Here is a 21,539-nt window from a genome sequence, read left to right on the forward strand (position 1 = left end):
TGCNATCCGCTAGAATGATAAGAAGTGAACTCCTCCTAAGACTAAGTGTAAAAGGTTTGAGATGATATTTCTGATGAAGGGTAGAGATAGGACCAATTTCTGGGTTAGAATGTTAGGACTGAGTTTCCTTGGGGACCTTGGGTAGACAGGGCACTGCTCTTGTATGTATCAGTTGGTTTCAACCTTTAGCCTTCTTTTGAGCTCAACTCTTTTTCGTGAGAGAACCTTATTCTGTATTGACAAAACCACTTGAGGAGGAGACCATCTTCGTCTTTGACCCTCCACCCTAGCCAAATGAGTTCATGACATTGCATAGCTTGGTTCATGGTTCTCTATTAATAAATGTTAAAAGGGGTGACTGATAGGATTGCATGTGTAGGATAAACAAATGAAATTCCTTCACCATGCATCATAGAACTAAAAAAAAGGACCTTGATTCTAACTATTTTATTTAGCATGGTTTAGGTTTTGGGACCCCATTTTCACACCTCTCTTCCATACTCTGCTCTTTATTGTTTGCTTGAGGGCAAGCAAAGAATAATTTTGCTTGATATGCGTATATTTTGTCTCTCCTTAGCATATATTTATCATGCATTTAGCTAGGATAACTGATTGTTTTGCATCATTTTCTAGTCTTTTCTATACACTTTGCATGTCTAGGTAGTTCTTGCATCATTCTTGCATACATTGTGCATTTCGGAGTATTTCAGGTATTGAGGAGACGTTGGAAGTGCATTCGTCCGAGCCATGCTCCCCAGCGCATCCGTCCGAGCCATGCTCCCCAGCGCATCCGTCCAAGCCATGCTCCCCAGCCGTCCGTCCGAGCCATGATGACATTAAAATTCCATTCGACGCGCACGGACTCGTTCGCACATGTTAGGAAGAAAGACGTTTGGTTTCACACGTTTCAGGAGATTACCAAATCGACTCCTTACCTTGTCGTTTTAAGTTTTAGGGCTTTCCATGTTGGACTACTATATATACATTTTGTTAAGTCTTTGCTGAGACATCTCATCTTTTATCTCGTTCTTTTCCTGAAGGTTTACCCTAGCCACCAAAAACATTCTCAGACTTTGTATTCCGACACCTTTGAGTTTATTTAGTATTTTCATTTGATTTCTTTTACAAGTTGTTTTTACTTTTCAATCTATCTAAGAATGCTTGTTTCTATATTTTCTGGGTTTGCATCCTTGATAATGATTTTCGGATCTGAGTAGTGTAGTAGTCCTTGAGGATGGGATAGATTAGGTGGAGGATCTTAGGATGTAGAGTGTTTAAGATTTGATTTTTATGATTCCCTTCTGAACTAGTGTTAGAAATGCTAGTCTCTCTCTGATCAATTGGAACTAGGTTCGAGACATTTCCACACTCAAAAGGTGCTTGATGAAATTTCTGACCAACTAGTGCCAAAGTCTTATGTTCCTAGCCTAAGAGATTAATTGTCTAGGATGTTTGTTGACATGAACGAACTTGTTTGTCATGCCTGCTCAACCATGTTTCTCTAGTTCTAGCAAGAGCTGGGTATGGAAGTGGTTGAGTCTGAGTAGCTTTTGCCAAGAGATTGGATTAGCTAAGTTGTGATGTTCGTTGTTTAGGGATAGATTGCTTGTGGCATGTTAAACACTCTGTATGCTAGGAGACTTCACCGACATCAGTTACTCCCATCCTTAGGACCTCTTTCTTTCTGTTTTCATTACATTCCTGAGACTGTTTCGTTTCTTGCCTTTTAGTTCATGCTTAGAATCGTTTATGTTTTTATTTATTTTTGCTTTTTGTCATGCATTTTCGTTTCTAATCCTAGAACACATTTCCGTTTTGCATTTTGATCATTGTAGGACTGTTAGACAAACACTCTCTTTGGATTGGCTTGACTTGTGATTTCTTGATTGCATCTTAATTGTTAGTGAAGTTTCTCAACTGGATTGACACCTTAAGTATTACAACTGCATAAGGTTAATTGAACCTGCTAGGAGACACAAAAACCCTAGTATCACTGGGCCAAACTCACCAAGAGATACTGTTCCACTCGGTGACCTTGACCCTAATGAGACAAACAAAGTCGAAGCTCCTCTCACTCAAGCTGAACAATCCGGTGCCAATGAGGAAAATTTACACCAATCTGAAGATATACAACCAGACGATACAATGATATCAAATGATCCTGATGATGAGGAACATGATCATGAAGATGTCATTCCCCTACGTCGCAGCCAACGTCATAAGTTTGACCCCTCTAACTGGCGAAACACTTGGGTCTACTACAACAATATGGCGGTTGCTCACCCTATCCAAGCCGTTTGCACTCTTGCACATTTTCCTTTGGAGCATCAAATGTTTCTTGGCCATATTGATAAACATTGGATTCCCTGAAACTATGAAGAAGCTAAAGAGCATAAAGAATGGCGTGATGCGGTTAGTGCCGAGAAGGTAGCCATGGAATCCAATCACACTTGGGACGAGGCTGACTTCCCCAAGGGCAAGAGAGCGGTAACATCAAGATGGATCTTTACCATTAAGTACAAGAGTGATGGGGAGATTGAACGCTATAAAGCGCGGCTTCTAGCACGGGGATTCACACAAACGTATGGAGAGGACTACCTTGATACATTTGCACCGGTGGCAAAGATCCACACTGTTCGGGTAGTTCTCTCTCTTGCAACCAACTTAGATTGGGAATTGTGGAAAATGGACATTAAGAATGCGTTCTTGCAAGGTAAGCTTGAAGATGAAGTATATATGTGACCGCCACCGGGTTTAGAGGACACCATTGGTCCAGGAAATGTATTTAAACTGAACAAAGCAATTTATGGTCTAAAACAGTCCCCAAGGGCATGGTACCATAACTTAAGCACCACATTACTTGAGAGAGGATTTCACAAATCAGAGGCTGATCACACTCTCTTCACATTGCCAAGTGACAAAGGTATTGTAGTCATTCTAGTATATGTTGATGATATTATCATAACTGGAAGTGAGAAGGTAGGTATTCCAGACACTAAAATCTTCCTAAAATCAGTATTTGACATTAAGGATCTTGGAGAACTTAAATATTTCCTTGGGATAGAAGTATATAGGTCGGATGAAGGTTTGTTTTTATCACAAAGGAAATATGCTCTTGATTTATTGAGTGAAGCAGGTAAACTTGGTTTAAAAGCAATGTCAACACCACTTGAGGAAAACTATAAGCCAAGAGGAAAGGGAGAGCTTGAGGCAGCCCCATTCGAAGATGTCACACGATATCAGCGACTAGTGGGTAAGCTTATATATCTTACTATTACTCGACCTGACATTTGTTTTGCTGTGAACCAGGCTAGCCAACATATGCAAAACCCCACTGTCCATCATTGGAACATGGTGAACCGGATCCTCAAATACATCAAAGGTGCACCCGGACAAGGAATTTGGATGGGACAAAATGTGAATACGAAATTGGTAGGATATTGTGATGCTGATTACGCCGGTGACCATGAAGATTGTCGATCCACCACCGGATACTGCACGTTCCTAGGAGGCAACCTTGTCACATGGAAAAGTAAGAAACAAAAGGTGGTATAGAGCCATGAGGAAACTAACTACCGAACTGATGTGGCTTAAAGCTCTACTAAAGGATCTTGGAGTTGAATCACCGAAACCTATCACAATGCATTGTGATAATGAAGCAGCCATTCACATAGCCACTAACTCTGTGTTTCACAAAAGAACAAAACACATCGAGGTTGATTGTCATAAGGTCCAAGAACAAATTCAACTTGGTGTCACTCTACCTTGCCACACCGAAAGCTCTGAACAGCTCGCCGACATTCTCACCAAGGCGACAATTCCACAAGTATGTGAATAGATTCACTCCAAACTTGGGCTTAAGGATCTCACTCGGCCATAAGCGCCAAACATGGCACCTATACTCTTTTTCCCTTGAGTATAGTTTTTCCCAAGTGGTTTTCTATACTAAGGTAATGAGGTGGGTGTTCATGAGTCCAAGCTTGACAAATACTCTTGATCAAGCTTGAGGGAGAGTATGAGAACTCACACCACCATATGTACGTCCGTACAACCAACACACGAGATGGGTCGTCCATACCAAGAAGAAGTTAAGCGAGTCCAGCCCATGAGAGTGAATCTTCTATGGCAGCAAAATATCTAGATCCTTCTTAAAGAGCCATTGGTGATTTGCGAAAAAGTGGGTGAGCAAAGTCAAAGAGAAGTCACATGTTGGGTTTAAGGAGACATGTCGCTTTCACTATGTAAAATGTGTACAGCATCTTTTGTAGAATATTCTTTATGTAACATATGTAGCTTGTACCTAGGATCGAAATTAAGTAAGAAGTAAGAATTCTTCTTCTACACTTTTCTCTTATCCGATCTACACTCACTCACACACACTTCTCTACACTCAATCGCTACTTCCTACACTAGCTACACTCTCTTATCGTCTAAACTAACAGTCGGGAGGAAGAGCCTCCTTGAGAAACCAATTTCCTCTTCAATCCACCATAGGTTGTCCCTTTTGTTTGCCTTTCAGACTAGAGCTACAGAGGAGCAGCTTCTCTCGAGAGAAGGTGTACTATTTTTATCTATAAAACATCTTCAAGAGCTATTTAAGAGTATTTCTTTTTTTTTTTTATATGCATCATGACTGTTTATGTAAAAGATCTTAATTATATTCAATTAAGACTTTCACTCCGTTAATAGCATCGAGTGGTTGTGTAAAACATCAAGTATTATTTGGACTATAAAATTGCTTTGAATTTGGTGGCATATGTCTCTTAAAAGTTAGCAATTTTGAATTTGTTCTTCTCGATGCCTACTAAAAAACTTACTCAAAAATGGGGATATATTGTTTTCTACATGTGGTCTATTTTCATTGTAGTGAACTAGATATATCTTTTTTTTCTTTTATGGTTAAAACAATTTTTATGATTTAAATGGACATAATTTTTCTTTTTAAGCATAAATCATAAATTTACACAGAGATTTTAACTAATGTTTCACCAAGAAACAAAAAAGAGTAAATCGAAGGCATTTGGGTTAAGTAGACATGATACTTGACTGGAACTAGAATAGAGTCAGAGTTTTTTTTTTTTTTTGGTCACCAAATAGCTTTCATTAGATAGAATTAGAGTTTTTTTTTTTTGGTCACCAAATAACTTTCATTAGATAGAATTAGAGTTTGAACCAGCCGCAGTGTAGATGCTGATCACGCCGGATTAGAGACGAGTTTCTTGGGTATTTTTTCTCGATTCTCCTCTCAAATCGATCTCAAAGCGATCATCAGATTTTTGTCTTTTCTTCCGCCATCGGTGATAAGGAGAGAGAGAGATGACCTTGAGACCTAAAAGGAAGATGTCGAATAAAACGTAGATCGAAATAGAGGATAATTTTTTTTTAAATGATGTTAATATTTTGAATCGGTTTCCAAGTGATGCAAATACTAAAAGTGAACTTAACGTCATTTCTCAGAATCGATCTTAACTAAATATTTAACCTCATTTATAATTTTTTATACTAACTAAATATTTGACATCATTTACTAAGTGATGCTAAGATTAATACAAATGATACTAACCAAAAATAAATGATACTAAAATTTAATAATCACATCATTGAATAAAACAATGCTAAATATATCTAACTGTCATAATTATTGTGTAACAATTTGTATTATTTGTTACACTAATAAATTGTAACAAACTTAAAAGAATTTAAAGTTAAAATTATTTCTACATTATAATTTGTGAAAATAATTAGTAACTAATTTCTACAATTTTGTTAGGATATATTTTTTGTGAGTATATTTGTTACAAAAATATTGTTACTTTTTAGTAACAATCTACCACAAAATTTATTTGTAACTAAATTTTCACTATATCCTACAAAAAAACTACAAATTTGCTACAAGATAGTTTATTTTAATTTTTGTCACTAATTAGTAAGTAACCATCACAAATATTTGCTACAGATTATATGCGTAACAAATTTTGAAGCTATATCATCCCAATTTTGTAGTCCGTTGCAAGGTACTGCCCCTTTCGTTGAATATACTGGTTTTACTAAAAGAAGATTTAATCTTTCATTTTCTAGGATTTTCTTACACCAAAACTATGTGAATAAATGAGGGGCAAAATGAAAAAGAATATTTAATAATTCATTTTTTTATTTTTACTGTTTTTTTTTTGTATTTTACCTTTGATTCTTGCATTGTATATATTTTGTTTTGATAGAAAAATCCAAGAATATTGGATTTTTTTTTTCTGAAGAAAACTAAAAAAAACCTGTTGGATGCTACGTTTTCAACTTTTCATCATCATTTGTAATCGACTGTAGTTTCATATTTCTTTCGTTAATCTTGAACTTTCGGAAAAAAATAATTGTTTACACTTTCAAGTCAATAATCATCATAGGGAACATTCTCCAAATTCAAGATATTCATGCTTTGATATCATTATAAATTTCATTCTTGTCGGTCCTTGCTAGATACGATGCCATATTTTTATTTTTTGGACTTGAATCAAACTTAAATATATATACCACTTACGGGTTTGGAATGCATCCTTATGGTTTTAAAAAATGTATATTTTATACGTGTTTGTACTACCTTTTACTGGCTAATTTCATCTTTAAAATGGTCTCCCCCATAACTTAAGCTTTTGGTTCTAAACCATCTTTGTTAGTTATGCTTTCACGTGCAATTTTTTTTTTGAAAAAAGGTAGCGATAAGGTCTCTCTTTCATCAGAGGTTACGAGCCTATACGAGGTAGCGAAATGTAGCGAAAAAGTCTCTCTTTGCAAATTTCATCTTTAGTCTAGAGAATCAAAACCAAGAATTACGAGGGGAATTTAAAGGAACAAAAATGTTGTTTAAATTAAAGGAGATAAAACGAATATACAAGAGTAATAAAAGTGCTAAGAACAATGAAATTATATTAATAGAGGAAATGATAGGAAATAACCTTTTCACTTTTCACTTTTAAAAAAACAAGTCTTCAACTTTTTAGTTGGCTGATAATTACTTAAATTTACATCGACCATACAAAACTGGATTCCCCATAGCCAACATTGAATATTCCAAAAAAGAAACTAAGCCCCGGTGAAGCTTGGGGGCTTGTAGGCGATGAAACTGATGCATTGTACTTGACGGGTGTTGTCGAATCCGATAATCCTAATGAAGGCGTTAGGGTACTCCTTCTTGCACTCTTCCACTTCCTTCAACACTTGAGCGGAGTCAGTACATCCGAACAATGGAAGCTTCCACATTGTCCAGTACCGTCCATCGTAGTATCCGGGTGTGCTTCCGTGCTCACGGTACACAAATCCGTGCTACATACACATGAGAAAACCATTTAATACAATTCACATGGTGAATCAATTTTGGTTTAGAAAATCCGGTTATTGACTTTGGTGTCTTGCAATGTAAGTAAAATTAGAGAAAAAGGAAGAGTTATGTGTTAATTTACCTCCAACTCGAATTCAACACAAGGAATCCACTTGTTGCGGAGAAGGTAGTCAACTTCCTTACCCAATTCGACATCGGTAAGGTCAGGAAGGTAAGATAAAGTCTCAAACTTCTTCTTTCCAATTGGTGGCCACACCTATATAATTCCCAATTCCAATTATTTTCAGTTTTGTTCAATTACACGTGACAAATTAACGAGTGTTATTATCAATGACATTTACCTTCATGCAGCTAACTCTTCCGCCGTTGCTTGCGATGGAAGTAATGTCGTTGTTGGCCTTGCGGGTGACGGGGAAAGCAGCGGATGACTTCAAGCCGGTGAACGGAGCGACCATGGTGGCTTGAGCTGGGGTGCTAACCACAGCAGCGGAGGAGAGCATAGAGGAAGCCATTACTACTTCTTCTTCTTCTTCTTCTCCTCTTTCTCTTTTGTCTTACTTAATGGTATTTCTATTGGTTTCCTCACCTATATATAGTGAGAGCAACAAGAGGGAAAAAAACCCTAAAGATAAAACGCTTCATGATAACGTGGTTCACTGCCACATGATTAAGGAGAGGTACAACCTTATCTTATCTTTCTTTTAAACGAGTGAATGTGTATGGTTTAGTACTAGTCTCCACTTGATTGGTTGCTTTTGGCTCATTCGTATATAAACTTTAGTTTTCAAAGTTAGTAATTCATATAATCGTGACATGTGTCAAGTATATCGATAATATTTTGACATGTGTTAAAAGAAAATTTATTTAATAATTATAGGAAAATTAAAAAACTGAAAAACAAAAAGATTACAATTAATATTTTTGAAAAGTATATAAACCCAAAAGTAATCTATTATATCACTAATTCTGGTAGGAAAGTTATCTATTAATTACAATTTTAAATAGAAAATTATGTGCAATTAATAAGGAAAATATTTGCAATTAATTACAATTATTATTTATTAAAACCATATAGTATAATGAAATTTATACAGAAAAATGATTAAAGTACAAAAAGGTTTAATGTGTTAAAATTAGTGATTAACATAATATAAGAAAAATAAGATAATCAAAATAAGAAATTAATGTAATTTTCTTAAGTTTTTCAATCGGTAAAATGATTTGATAGTGTATTGAATATTATGTTATTATATAAACCTTGGTTTTCAAAGTTAGTAAGTCATGTGGTCACGACACATGTCAATTTTAACAATTAAAGATTTTGTCATGTGTTATACAAAAATTTTGTTTTAACATATTTGTAAATTATAAGAAATTAATGTAATTTTCTTAATGTAAATTTCAGTTATTAAATTATGAAAAAATTTAATAATTATAAAAGACAGTTCATATATGTATATAAAAAATAATACTAATGCTAATTTTAAATTACTAATTCTATAAGAAAAAAATAAAGAAAATTATAAAATTAATTACTATAATACCATAGTCATATAAATTATACTGTCAATTATTAATCCTAAAATAAAAAGGATTGTAGATACTCACCTTTACATAAACAAATAATTTTTCTCATAATAACGTTTTTGAATTTTTGATTAATTGATGATAATGTTAGTATAGTTTTATTTAAAATTAGTTGGACAAGTAGTAAAACTATTACCTATGAGATTACAAAATATGAAAAAATATATTTAAGATATTGTTACTTTTTCAAATATGAGATAAAAGTAGTTTTCATTTTTTTATTTGAGAGTTATGTTTTATTAATTTTTAGTTTTTAAAAAATATTAAGTAAGATATAAATTTGATACAATGCACATTTTTTTATATGAAAATAATAATTGTTACTCATTAGGATTGAGTGCATAGAATTAAAATCTTATTTTATTATCATGTAATATACAAAGAAATTGTATTAAAAGATGGAGTGTGTGAACTCTAAATCGGGGTTTTAAAAAACTCAAATTAAATAAAATTAATATTTTAAATACAACTTAAAATTTCACATATTTTTCTTATATTTGTGTTAATATACGGGCCTAACTTTTTTGTTTTTCGACCTTTTATTTATCTTGTTTGTAGTTTAAAATTTTAGTTTACCGAGATTAAGTTAATAAGTTCATAATCAACAATTATTATTGACAAAATTATCTAAGCAAATCATTTTAGAACAAATTAGTCAAATGTTATAGAAAAGTAGAAATATTGTTGGTATATTATACATTTTCTAAAAATTACTCATATATTTAGTGTTTTGGGTGTAATTACAAGTAACTTCCTGGCTTAATTTTTCATTTTTAATTCCAAAAATATTTAAAATAATAGACATCAGCAAATTATTCCACGTCATTACTGGTAGTGAATGTCTGATTTATATTACTTCACGGCTGAGTTATAATACTTAAGGGAAAACGAAAGGATTCGTAGATTTATATGACGGCTGAGTTATAATGTTTGGTGGCTGATGTTCACATATTTTACCTTGTCTTACCTTAGTTTATTTACACATTTTGCATGTTTTACTAGCTTGTTTGGTCATCATTGAGTAGTTTTAGGGTTGTTTATGCATTAGGGTAGATTTGCATTGCATTACATTGTTTCTTGCATAAACAGGTGATTTAGGACCCAATGGAGCTAGATCAGAAAAGAATCAAGGTCCGGGAGTTCACTCGACTACCACACTCGACCAGACACTCGACCGTGTGCTGAGAGGGACTCGACCGACTGAAAGGAGCAGAAGAAGCACTGACTCGACCATGCACTCGACCGAGCACTTGGTCGAGTCAACCGAGCCGCCTCTCTATTTTGTCCTGTAGCCATTTTAGGGCTTCCCTACTTTTTTATATATACCCTTTGTACTCTATGGCTGCTGACAAGCCACTTTACAGAGGAAAAATATCACAAAAACCTAGTTTTACCCTTTTCGGGATTTTAGCTTTTAGGTTTACATCATCAACACTTTTAAGCTTTTTCCTTAGATTCTCATACTTTGTGGCTTATGTAACTTTCTGGGTATTGAGAATCTAAGTTTATTTCCTTGAACAAAGTTGTAGATCTTTATCTTATCTTTCTAATCATGCAAGTTCCATTTATTTTTGGGTTTATGATTCTGTTCATCATGTGTTGTTCATCTCAGTAGTGTGTTAGGATCTTAGGGATGGATTAGGCTGGATGAGATTTATGGTAGTTTAGAGTGACCAAGCTTGATTGTTTAAATATCCAAGGTTGCTTCGCATCATGCCAATGTTTAAGCTTCTGGATAATACTAATGTTGGAGATTACTTTTCCTATCCCAAGAGATTGGTTGTGTAGGAAGGTTTTTGACATGTGATGATCTGGATCTTTATGCCTGCTTTTATATGCAATAGCTAGTGAGAACTAGATCTAGGAGTATCTAAGCTTGATTGTTATTGTCATGAGAATGGATTAACAAGTATTGGAAGATCATTGTCTAGAGATAACTCACTGTTGATTGAAGGTTTGTTGGTCAGTTTAGATTAATATAGCTCAAGTTCAGCCCATGAATCCATCCCTAGGACCTACTGTGTTTATTGATTTCTCTATTTGATTACTGTTATCCGCTTTCTGTTTAATTTACTTTCAACCTGCTCTGTTTGATTGTTAAGTTTTGTTTCTGTCTTCGTAGCTTCCCACTCGACCCAGTACTCGATCGAGCATACGATCGAGTGCTTGGTCGAGTCTGTTTCCCAGTACTTGCTTTATGTCCTGTATCTTTCTAATTTCATTCTTGTTTCATTGCATATCTTAGTTTCAGTTATTATCTTGCATTTACATTTTTGTCATCAAACTGTTACACCAAAACCATCTTCATATTTGGCTTAACTTAGATAAGTGTTTACATCTTAACTGCTTGCATCATACTCATTATGGATTGACATCTCTTATACTGCAACTGCATAAGAGTAATTGAAACCTCTTGCATTCCACCTTATTATATATCTTTGGTCTCAGCTTGTGTCTGTTGTCTGATTGCATCATTCATACATTCATAAGTATTTCAAAACCACCAGAAAAGAACATGTTTCAATTTGGCACCGTTGCCGGGGAGTAGTTGTTTGTGACAGTCAGGATTTACACAAGTTTAAGATTAAGTTCTATTGTTACACTTGATCATTACTGATTTGAATCTTCATCTGCTTGGCTGTTTTGAGTTTCAGGTACCAACTCGACCCTGCACTCGACCGTCTGCATGTTTGATTGAACGATCGAGTCACCAAGCCAGATTCAGTCAGTCTACTAGTTTGTGTCAGTTTGATCCTCAACTCGAGCCAGTGCTCGACCAAGTGTCAGTTCGAGTGGTTGATCGAGTCACCAACAAAGGTTCACTCGAGCCAGTGCTCGACCGTCTGTCAGTTCGAGTAGGTGATCGAGTCTGTACATGCAAACCAGATCGAAAGGAAACAAGAACCTTGAAAGATACATTCAGCACATCAACCGTTTACCAAGAGATTTGAGGTAACAGAAAACCAGAATCCTTCGGGAGCAAGAACACCAAGTGCTCATGGATCCACCCATGCAGAGACCAAGACAGATTGGAGCAGGTGATGCTCCAAACACTCGCACACAGAGGGCATGAATAATTCCACCTGCAATAGCAAATAATAATTTCGAGATAAAAAGTGGGTTGATTACTATGATTCAGTCAAACAAGTTCCATGGTCTGCCTATGGAGGATCCCTTAGACCATCTTGATGAGTTTGATAGGCTTTGTGGCCTGACCAATATTAATGGAGTAAGTGAAGACAGTTTCAAGCTCAGACTCTTCCCATTTTCCCTTGGAGATAAAGCTCACTTGTGGGAGAAGACTTTACCAACAAGAGCAATCACAACCTGGGATGGCTGCAAAAAAGCTTTTCTGGCCAAGTTCTTCTCTAACGCTAGGACTGCTAGACTGAGGAATGAGATATCTGGTTTTGCACAGAAAAATAATGAGACTTTCTGTGAAGCATGGGAAAGATTTAAAGGCTACCAAACCCAATGTCCTCATCATGGGTTTAGTAATGATTCCCTACTTAGCACACTGTACAGAGGAGTTCTACCAAAGATCAGAATGTTGGGATACTGCATCAAATGGGAACTTTCTAACCAAACATGTGGATGAAGGATGGGAACTGGTAGAAAACTTGGCTCAGTCAGATGGGAATTACAATGAAGACTATGATAGGACTGTCAGATTTGTTGAACCTGTCCAGAATGAGAAGTACAAGAAAGATTTGAAGACTGTGCATGACAAGTTAGACTAACATTCACTTCCTTGCTGATGAAGACACAACAGGTCAAGCTGGGGAGAATGAAATGGTTGAGTTGTGTTATGTTCAGAATCAAGGTGGTTTCAAGCCTTACAACCAGTTCAAGAACAACAATTTGTCTTACAGAAGTACTAATGTGGCAAACCCATAAGACCAGGTTTATCCAGCTCAGTAGCCCCAGCAACATAACAATTATGTACCCAAGCAGCAAAACCAAAGTTTCCAGGCTCCAATGTGTCCCCCACCAGGGTTTCAGACTAACCAGGGCCAGGAAACCGATTTAAGAGCTATGATGCAGCAAATGCTACTTGGACAAGCAAATGGGCAGCTTGAGACAACAAAGAAGTTGGCTGAGTTAACTCAGAGACTGGATTCTTCTTATCATGATTTGCATCTCAAGTTTAACACCCTGCAATCAAAGATGATGACCATTGAAAGTCAAATGAAGGGAAAAGCAATTGAACAAACAACTGAGTTTGCTAATGCCATTAATCTTCGAAGTGGCAGACAACTACCAGAAAGGATTGGTATTTTGCCACTCACTGAGGACAGTGATATTCAAGATGGGGAGGAGTTTCAACAAGAAACAACTCAGACTGAAAAACAGGTGGAGTCCGAGCAACCACTCGACCAGCCACTCGAACCCTCACACGATCGAGTACCTGATCGAGCAGGAAGTCGAGTACCTACCCAGGAAAAGCTCGACCCAGCTGCTACCAAGGAAAAAGAAGTGTGGTTCATCCCACCCCCTTATAAGCCTCCACTACCTTTCCCAGGAATATTTAAGAAGCAGATGGTTGAAAAGTATAAAGCACTGTTTGACAAACAAGTTAGAGAAATTGAGGTTAGGATGCCTTTAATAGATGCCTTTGCTTTGATTCCTCCCTATCAGAAATTCCTGAAAGACGCTGTAATGGAAAGGATCAAAGAAGTTCAAGGAATGGTAGTTCTTAGCCATGAGTGTAGTGCTATAATCCAAAAACAGGTAAACCCACAGAAGTTAAGAGATCCAGGTTCTTTCAGATTGCCTTGCTCCATTGGTCCTCTGACTTTCAACAGATGCCTCTGTGATTTGGGAGCTCCAATCAGCCTAATGCCTCTGTCAGTTCCAAAACGCCTAGGGTTCACAAGGTACAAGCCATGCAATATATCCCTGATCTTAGCTGATAGATCAGTAAGATTCCCACATGGTGTTTTGGAGGACTTACCAGTAAGAGTTGGAACAGTAGAAGTCTCAATAGACTTTGCTGTTCTGGAAATGGATGAGGAACCTAAAGATCCTCTGATCCTAGAAAGACCATTTCTAGCCACAACAGGAGCTATTATAGATGTAAGGAAGGGTAAAATTGATCTCAACTTGGGAGAGGACTTCAAGATAACATTCGACGTTTTAGAGACCATGAAGAAACCAACAATTGGAGGACAAATCTTTTGAGTTGAAGATATGGACAAATTAGCAGGGGAGCTGATGGAAGAATTATCAGAAAAAGATCACCTCAAAACTGCTTTGACCAAAAATGGGGTAAAAGGGTTCTTATATAGAGAAACCAAGGCTTACAAAGAAATGTTAGACTCTTATAGAGAATGTGATATCCCAGAAGCATTTGAGGGGTTACCAGCATCAAGAGAGGAAGTTTGGTCAGCTCAGATGGTAAAGACAGAGAGCTCGACCGCGGACTCGAGCATGTACTCGATCGAGCGGAGAAGTACTCGACCGAGCACTCAGCCTAAACTCTCACTAATGACTGATCTGAGCTAAAAGCACCAAAAGTGGAACTCAAACCACTCCCATCTGGGCTAAGGTACGTGTTTCTGGGAATTAACTCTACTTATCCAATAATAGTAAATGCTATTTTGAGTAATGAAGAGCCTCATTTGCTGGTTTCTGAGCTTAGAAAGTTTAGGAGAGCTATAGGCTATTCCTTGGATGATATCAAGGGAATTTCACCTAGTCTTTGCATGAATAGAATTCATCTTGAAAATGAATCTTATTCCAGCATAGAATTCCAAAGAAGACTCAATCCAAACCTTAAAGAAGTAGTAAAGAAAGAGATTCTCAAGCTGCTTGGTGCTGGTGTGATCTACCCTATCTCTGATAGTACTTGGGTCTCACCAGTACACTGTGTGCCCAAAAAGGGAGGAATTACTGTAGTTAAGAATGATCAAGATGAATTCATCCCAACTAGAACCATAACAGGACATAGGATGTGTATTGACTACAAAAAACTTAACTCAGCTTCTAGAAAATATCATTTCCCTCTCCCATTTATTGATCAAATGCTTGAAGACTAGCTAATCACACCCATTATTGTTTCTTGGATGGATACTCTGGATTTTTCCAAATACCAATTCATCCTAATGATCAAGAAAAGACAACATTCACATGCCCATATGGTACTTTTGCTTATAGAAGAATGTCATTTGGACTATGTAATGCACCAGCTACCTTCCAAATATGCATGATGTTTTTTTTTTCTGATCTTATTGAGGATGTTGTTGAAGTTTTCATGGATGACTTCTCTGTCTATGGAGACTCTTTCTCTTCTTGTCTAGCTAACCTATGCAAGGTTCTAAAAAGGTGTGAAGAGACAAATATGGTTATGAACTGGGAAAAATGTCACTTCATGGTTCAAGAGGGGATAGTTCTTGGACATAAAATTTCAGAGAAGGGGATTGAGGTGGATAAGGGAAAAGTTGAAGTCATGGTCAAACTTCAACCACCAAAGACAGTAAAAGACATAAGAAGTTTCCTGGGACATTATAGGTTCTTCAGGAGATTTATCAAGGACTTTTCCAAGATTGTTAGGCCCTTGACAAGGTTGCTGTTCAAGGAAACTGAGTTCAACTTTGGTGAAGAGTGTTTTAAAGCTTTTAAGGAGATCAAGGCTGCTTTGATATCAGCACCAATAGTTCAAGCCCAAAACTGGGATCTACCATTTGAAATCATGTGTGATGCTTCTGATTTTGCTGTAGGAGCAGTACTCGGACAAAAGAAGGACAAGAAGCTGCATGTTATACATTATGCAAGCAGAACTTTAGATGAAACCCAAGGAAGATATTCAACCACAGAAAAGGAACTTTTGGCAGTAGTGTTTGCATTTGAGAAGTTCAGAAGCTACCTAGTGGGATCCAAGGTGATTGTGTATACTGATCATGCTGCTTTGAGGCACATTTACTCAAAGAAAGACACCAAACCTAGGCTATTAAGGTGGATCTTGCTTCTACAAGAATTTGATATGCAAATAGTGGATAAGAAGGGTATAGAGAATGGAGTAGCTGATCATTTATCCATAATGCGGATCGACGAGGCAATACCGATTGATGATTCAATGCCTGAAGAAAAGCTGATGCAGCTGGAAACTACTCGACCCACCACTCAAGCATGCACTCGATCGAGTGTGTTTGGACACCCGATCGAGCAGGACCAGATGGAGGAATGGATGCCAGTTGACAGTGAAGACTTGCCCTGGTATGCTGACATAGTGAACTATAAAGTTTGTGAAGAATTTCCAAAAGGCATAGATCCTTATAAAAAGAACAAACTGCTCAAAGATGTCAACAATTACTATTGGGATGAACCCTATCTCTAATAGAGGGGGTCAGATGGCCTGTTTAGAAGGTGCATTGCAGAAAATGAAGTGGAAGGAGTTCTGAAGCACTGTCATGGTTCAACTTATGGAACCATTTTGCAACATTCAAGACTGCCCAAAAGGTTCTACAAGCAGGACTATGGTGGCCAACTCTGTTCAAAGACACTAACAAGTTTATTACAAGTTGTGATGCTTGCCAAAGGATGGGACATATTACAAGAAGGAATGAGATGCCCCAAAACCCAATTCTGGAAGTTGAGATATTTGATGTTTGGGGAATTGACTTTATGGGTCCTTTCAACCCACCATAAAATGGCAATGTTTATATATTAGTAGTTGTGGACTATGTCTCCAAGTGGGTAAAAGATATTGCAAGCCCCACCAATGATCACAAGGTGGTTATTAAACTTTTCAAAACCATAATCTTTCCAAGATGTGGGATTCGAAGAGCTGTGATCAGTGATGGAGGTACACATTTCATAAACAAGGTCTTTGAAGGAATGTTGAAGAAGTATGGAGTTAAACACAAGGTATCTACAGCTTATCATCCTCAAACAAGTGGGCAAGTAGAGGTCTCAAACAAGCAATTCAAGGCAATTCTATCAAAAATAGTGGGAGCAACAAGAAAAGATTGGTCTAGCAAACTTGATGAAACACTTTGTGCCTATAGAACAGCTTTTAAGACTCCAATAGGAAGGACCCCATTTCAGCTTGTTTATGGAAAATCTTGCCATCTTCGTGTTGAAGTTGAATATAAGGCTTTATAGGCAATCAAGCTGTTGAATCTGGACTTAGAGACAGCCCAGGCCAAGAGACGCCTAGATTTGCATGAACTGGAAGAGATAAGGCTAGAAGCTTATGAAAGCTCCATAATCTATAAGGAGAGAACAAAAGCCTTTCATGACAAGAAGATTTTGATTAAAGACCTCAAGGCTGGGGATGAAGCTCTAATCTTCAACTCAAGGCTTAAGCTATTCCCAGGAAAGCTGAAGAGCAGATGGGGAGGCCCTTTTGAAGTAAAAGAAGTCTTACCATTTGGAGCTGTAACACTTCTTAACAAGGATGGTATTGAGTTCACAGTTAATGGTCAAAGAGTTAAGAAGTATTGTGGAGAAATGGAGAAACAAGACAAGTCAACAATGTTTTTCCAGGATGCTCCCCAAGCTTAAAAAGGCATCAAAAGTCAAGCTTAGTGACTTTAAACAAGCTCACTAGGAAGGAAGTCCCTAAGGTATCATTCTAGATAAGTCTTATTTTCATTGTAGTTTTGATACTTTTCTTTCATATTTGTGTTGGACAGACCTTTATTAGGGATTATAGATATGTATGAAAAGGATTGGACTTGAGGAAATGGACTTTTGAGGCAACTCGACCAGCCCACCGGAGGTAATCGATCGAGTGGCTACAAGCCCAAGCCCACTCGGTGCAAGGTCGATCGAGCGGAGGGGGAGATACTTTCAAAATTCAAATTTTGCCAAGGCACTCGACCAAGTGAGGTCGAGTGGTGGGGTCGAGCATGTGCCAAGATGAGTCAAAGATTCCAATTTCAAATTCAAATGGTAAAAACGCTCCACCTTGTTTCCTTGTCCCCTCTACTCCTTTATAAGAGCATAAATTCGACCATAAGCTCCATACAATCTCTTTGCATAAGCATTTCAGATTCTTGATAAATACCTCTTTTAAAAGTTTAAGCTTCCATTCCTTCATTCCTTTTGGTTGACTAACCTATTAATTGGAGTTTTGAGTTTATTTTTTCAAGTTTCTTTTGAAATAACCTCACAAGAGAGAGCTTCTGCTCACCGAGAAGTTGCTAAGCTTGTAGCTGCCAGTTTCCCTGAGCTTCAAAAGGTACCTTACAATCCAAGAGAAACTGGGGAAGACACTCCACATAGGACTCAACCACGCACTCGGTCGAGTGTGCGGTCGAGTGACTCGTCGAGTCGTAGAGCACAGCAGAACCAAATTGAGGAAGAAGATTGGGTCATGAGTGAGAGTGAGGGCGAGTTGGTGTTTGACTTCTCTAAGCAAAGAAGACTTAAGGCAAAAGGGAAGAGGCCAGCTCAAGAACACCAAGAAGAAGAGAATGAAAGTGAAGAAAAAGAAGAGATGGGAGAAAAAACTGGTTCTCAAACCCCAAGCCAACTCTATGAAGCCTTCATGAAGATGAGCTTCCAAGGAACAAGATATCCCCATAAAGAAACCATGGAGAAGCAGGGTATGGCTGAAGATGTTGAGTTTCTATTTGAGAAATGCAACCTAAGCAAATTCATGGGTTTGTGCTAGGAGGGGTATAGGGAAGAGAGTTGTGACTTTCTATCCACCATCAAGCTTCATCTCTTCACAAGCATGGACCAAGACATGGGAGCTGGTTACATTGACTTCACCATCAAGGGCAAGAAGTATGAGCTGTCACTCAAGCAGCTAGCCACACTCTATGGGTTTGAAGTTGGAAGTGAAGAGGACATGGTCATACCCAAGGAAGAACTTTTTGCTGTTTGGGAGACAATTGGAGACAACAAGCTTTATTCTTCTTCCAAGACCAAGAGTTCAAAGATAAGGAGTCCAGTCCTAAGGTACTTCCACAAAGCTTTAGCAAACACATTCTTTGCTAGGAAGGAAACTGGAAACTTGAATGAGGGAGAGCTTAAGATGATTGATGTAGCACTCTATGGGATCATCACACAAGCAAGAGATGGGACTGTTATCCTTGGGAGCAGTGTGGATACAGATTTGGCTATGGTCCTCATTGACCAATTCATCTATTATAGAAGCTGGGTTAGCAAGCTGCACAAGAGGAACTCAACTGGAGTTCTAACCATTGGAGGTATCATCACTCCAATCCTTGTACCTGCAAATGTACCACTTCAAGGAGAGAAAGCCAACCAAGATGGATAAACACCCAATATCTCATTTCCACCCTCATTCTAGCAAAGGAATTGCACCATGGGAAGCACCTCTTCAACTTTGAGCATCCAACAGTGGGAAAGACTCAGCTTGTTCTACCTAATAAAGCACTCACCACCATAAGAGAAGGGCTAAACATTGACTTTTGGCCAGCTGCTGAATTCTTGTTTGATGGTAAAGCCCAAGTAAGAGAGGATCAAACTAGAGATGTGGAGATGGCTGATGGGGAAGAACAGTTTTATTTTGAAGAGTATGAACCAAGCGCAAGAGATAGTAGAGGGGTTAGAGAGACAAGCAAAAGGGTAACACTTCTACAAAAGTGAAACAAGTGGCATGGGAAGACTGTGGATAAATTGAAGCAGAAGATGGGTTAGATGGCTAAGTCCATAAAGAGTTTAAAGAAGGAAATTGCTGAGCTAACGAGTGGAGATTCATCACCATCAAGACCTTTGAGGAGGAGCAGCTAAACTAGAGCATTGTCCAGAGCTGAAAATCCGGTGATACCAGCTAGAGCTTCACTGCACGAGCCAATTCAGAGGGAGAGAGGTCCAGACCGCACAGAACTTCAGTTTCCGAGGCACTCAACCGGTGCACTTGAGCACCCACTCGACCGAGCACCTCCGATGTACTCGACCGAGCACCTGACCAGACATCCCTATGGCTTTCCAGCTCCAACAGGTTATCCACCTTATCCTTATGGTCCAGCTTACCCACCCTGTCCACCTCAGTACTTCATGGACCCAGCCCTTCTGCAACAATACTATGAGCACCAAGGTCAACCATTTTACCCACAACAGGCCACTCGACCAGCCAGCTCGACCCAACACTCGACCAAGCACTCGATCGAGTCGCACCCGATGGCCATAGTCGAGTTCCCTGTTTCTCTACTTCACAGTCAGAGTCAAGACCCCAGCTACACATTTGATAGCATGAACGAGGATGTGGACAGCTTCTTCCAACATCCATAAGGTACCAATTTCACCTTTACCTTGTAAATACCATTGCATTTCTTGTTTTGTTTTATTTTAAGTCTTGAATCTTCTTTCAAATTTCTCTTACACAAGGGACTGTGTAATTTAAGTTTGGAGGAGGGTTTGAGATGACTAGGTTGTTTAAATTTTTGGTTTGGGACTTGGTGAGTTCAAAAAGAAAAGAAAAGAGTGAAAAGAGAAAGAAAAGGATAAAATCCGTAGGAGGTAAGTGTTTTAAAGAAAATCCAAACTCTAAGTGAAAGAATGGGAGCATTAAAAGTTCTAAGTAAGGTTCTGGTCAAAGAAAATAAGAGTCTAGTGAAAAATTTTATGACTTGGGAAACAAGTAAGAGTAAGAACCTTAGCAAATAAGAAAGAAACCCCTTTCCACTAAGAGAAATCAAGTAAGAAACCCCTCCTAGGACAGAAAAACAAAGAGAAAAAGGGTAAAAGAGAAAATATGAAGTTAAAGGGTAGAAATAGGACATCATGGGTTTGGAATGATTAGGAACAAACACTTTGGGAGCCTTTGGGTAGACAAGGTTCTGTTCTTGTATGTGTCTAAGTGATCTTACATTTAGCCTTCTTCTAAAGATCAATCCACTTTTTGTCAGAGAACCCTTGTTATTGATAAGCCCCACTTAAAAGAGAGACCATTTTTGTCTCTAAACCCTTATTACCAAGCCAAATGAGTTAAAGCATTGCATAATCTGATTCATGTTCTTGTTTAATGAATGTTAAAGGAAATTGTTGATTTGAATGCATATGGAAGTCTAAGGCTTGAATTAGTTAACGTTGTGAAAGGCTTGTCTAAAATCTTTAAGTACAGCTCATTCACCTTGCATCCTAGTACTAGTAACTTGGACATTGATTCTAGCTAGTCTATTAGCATGTTTAAGGTTCTCAGATCCCACTTTCAAACCTCACTTTCTAACTCATGTCTTGTTTGTTTGATTGAGGGCAAGCAAAGACTAAGTTTGGGGGTGTTGATGTTCACATATTTTACCTTGTCTTACCTTAGTTTATTTACACATTTTGCATGTTTTACTAGCTTGTTTGGTCATCTTTGAGTATTTTTAGGGCTGTTTATGCATTAGGGTAGATTTGCATTGCATTGCATTGTTTCTTGCATAAAAATGTGATTTAGGACCCAATGGAGCATGGATAAGTGCTGAAGGAGAGTGAAGCCATCAAGAGAAGCAGACAAAGGAGCTAGAGCAGAAAAGAATCAAGGTCCGGGAGTTCACTCGACCACCACACTCGACCAGATACTCGACCGTGTGCTGAGATGGACTCGACCGACTGAAAGGAGCAGAAGAAGACCTGACTCGACCATGCACTCGATCGAGCACCTGGTCGAGTCAATCGAGCCGCCTCTCTATTTTGTCATGTAGCCATTTTAGGGCTTTCC

The 21,539-nt window shown here is 37.8% G+C and overlaps 2 protein-coding genes across 2 annotated transcripts; one reads left to right on the plus strand and one right to left on the minus strand.

Moving 5' to 3' along the window:
• LOC104719510 (ribulose bisphosphate carboxylase small chain F1, chloroplastic-like) lies at positions 6,934 to 7,891 on the minus strand. The gene is made up of 3 exons (XM_010437443.1): positions 7,672 to 7,891; positions 7,452 to 7,586; positions 6,934 to 7,314 (listed from the first exon to the last, which is right to left on the minus strand). The coding sequence occupies exons 1-3, from the start codon at positions 7,840 to 7,842 to the stop codon at positions 7,075 to 7,077; spliced, it is 546 nt and encodes a 181-aa protein (XP_010435745.1). The 5' UTR covers positions 7,843 to 7,891; the 3' UTR covers positions 6,934 to 7,074.
• Positions 12,896 to 14,098, plus strand: LOC104720573. Its single transcript, XM_010438461.1, has one exon. The coding sequence runs from the start codon at positions 12,896 to 12,898 to the stop codon at positions 14,096 to 14,098; it is 1,203 nt and encodes a 400-aa protein (XP_010436763.1).

The sequence above is a fragment of the Camelina sativa genome, chromosome 10, assembly GCF_000633955.1.
Source record: "Camelina sativa cultivar DH55 chromosome 10, Cs, whole genome shotgun sequence".
NCBI classification, from domain to species: domain Eukaryota; kingdom Viridiplantae; phylum Streptophyta; class Magnoliopsida; order Brassicales; family Brassicaceae; genus Camelina; species Camelina sativa.

What these genes read in the sequence shown, in the direction of transcription:
- LOC104719510 (XM_010437443.1), bottom strand. Translation starts at nt 7,842, where the DNA reads ATGGCTTCCTCTATGCTCTCCTCCGCTGCTGTGGTTAGCACCCCAGCT. An exon ending in GAAGAGTTAGCTGCATGAAG is followed by an intron (nt 7,587 to 7,671) that starts GTAAATGTCATT and finishes GGAATTATATAG; the next exon opens with GTGTGGCCACCAATTGGAAA. An exon ending in GTGTTGAATTCGAGTTGGAG is followed by an intron (nt 7,315 to 7,451) that starts GTAAATTAACAC and finishes ATGTGTATGTAG; the next exon opens with CACGGATTTGTGTACCGTGA.
- LOC104720573 (XM_010438461.1), top strand. Translation starts at nt 12,896, where the DNA reads ATGTGTCCCCCACCAGGGTTTCAGACTAACCAGGGCCAGGAAACCGAT.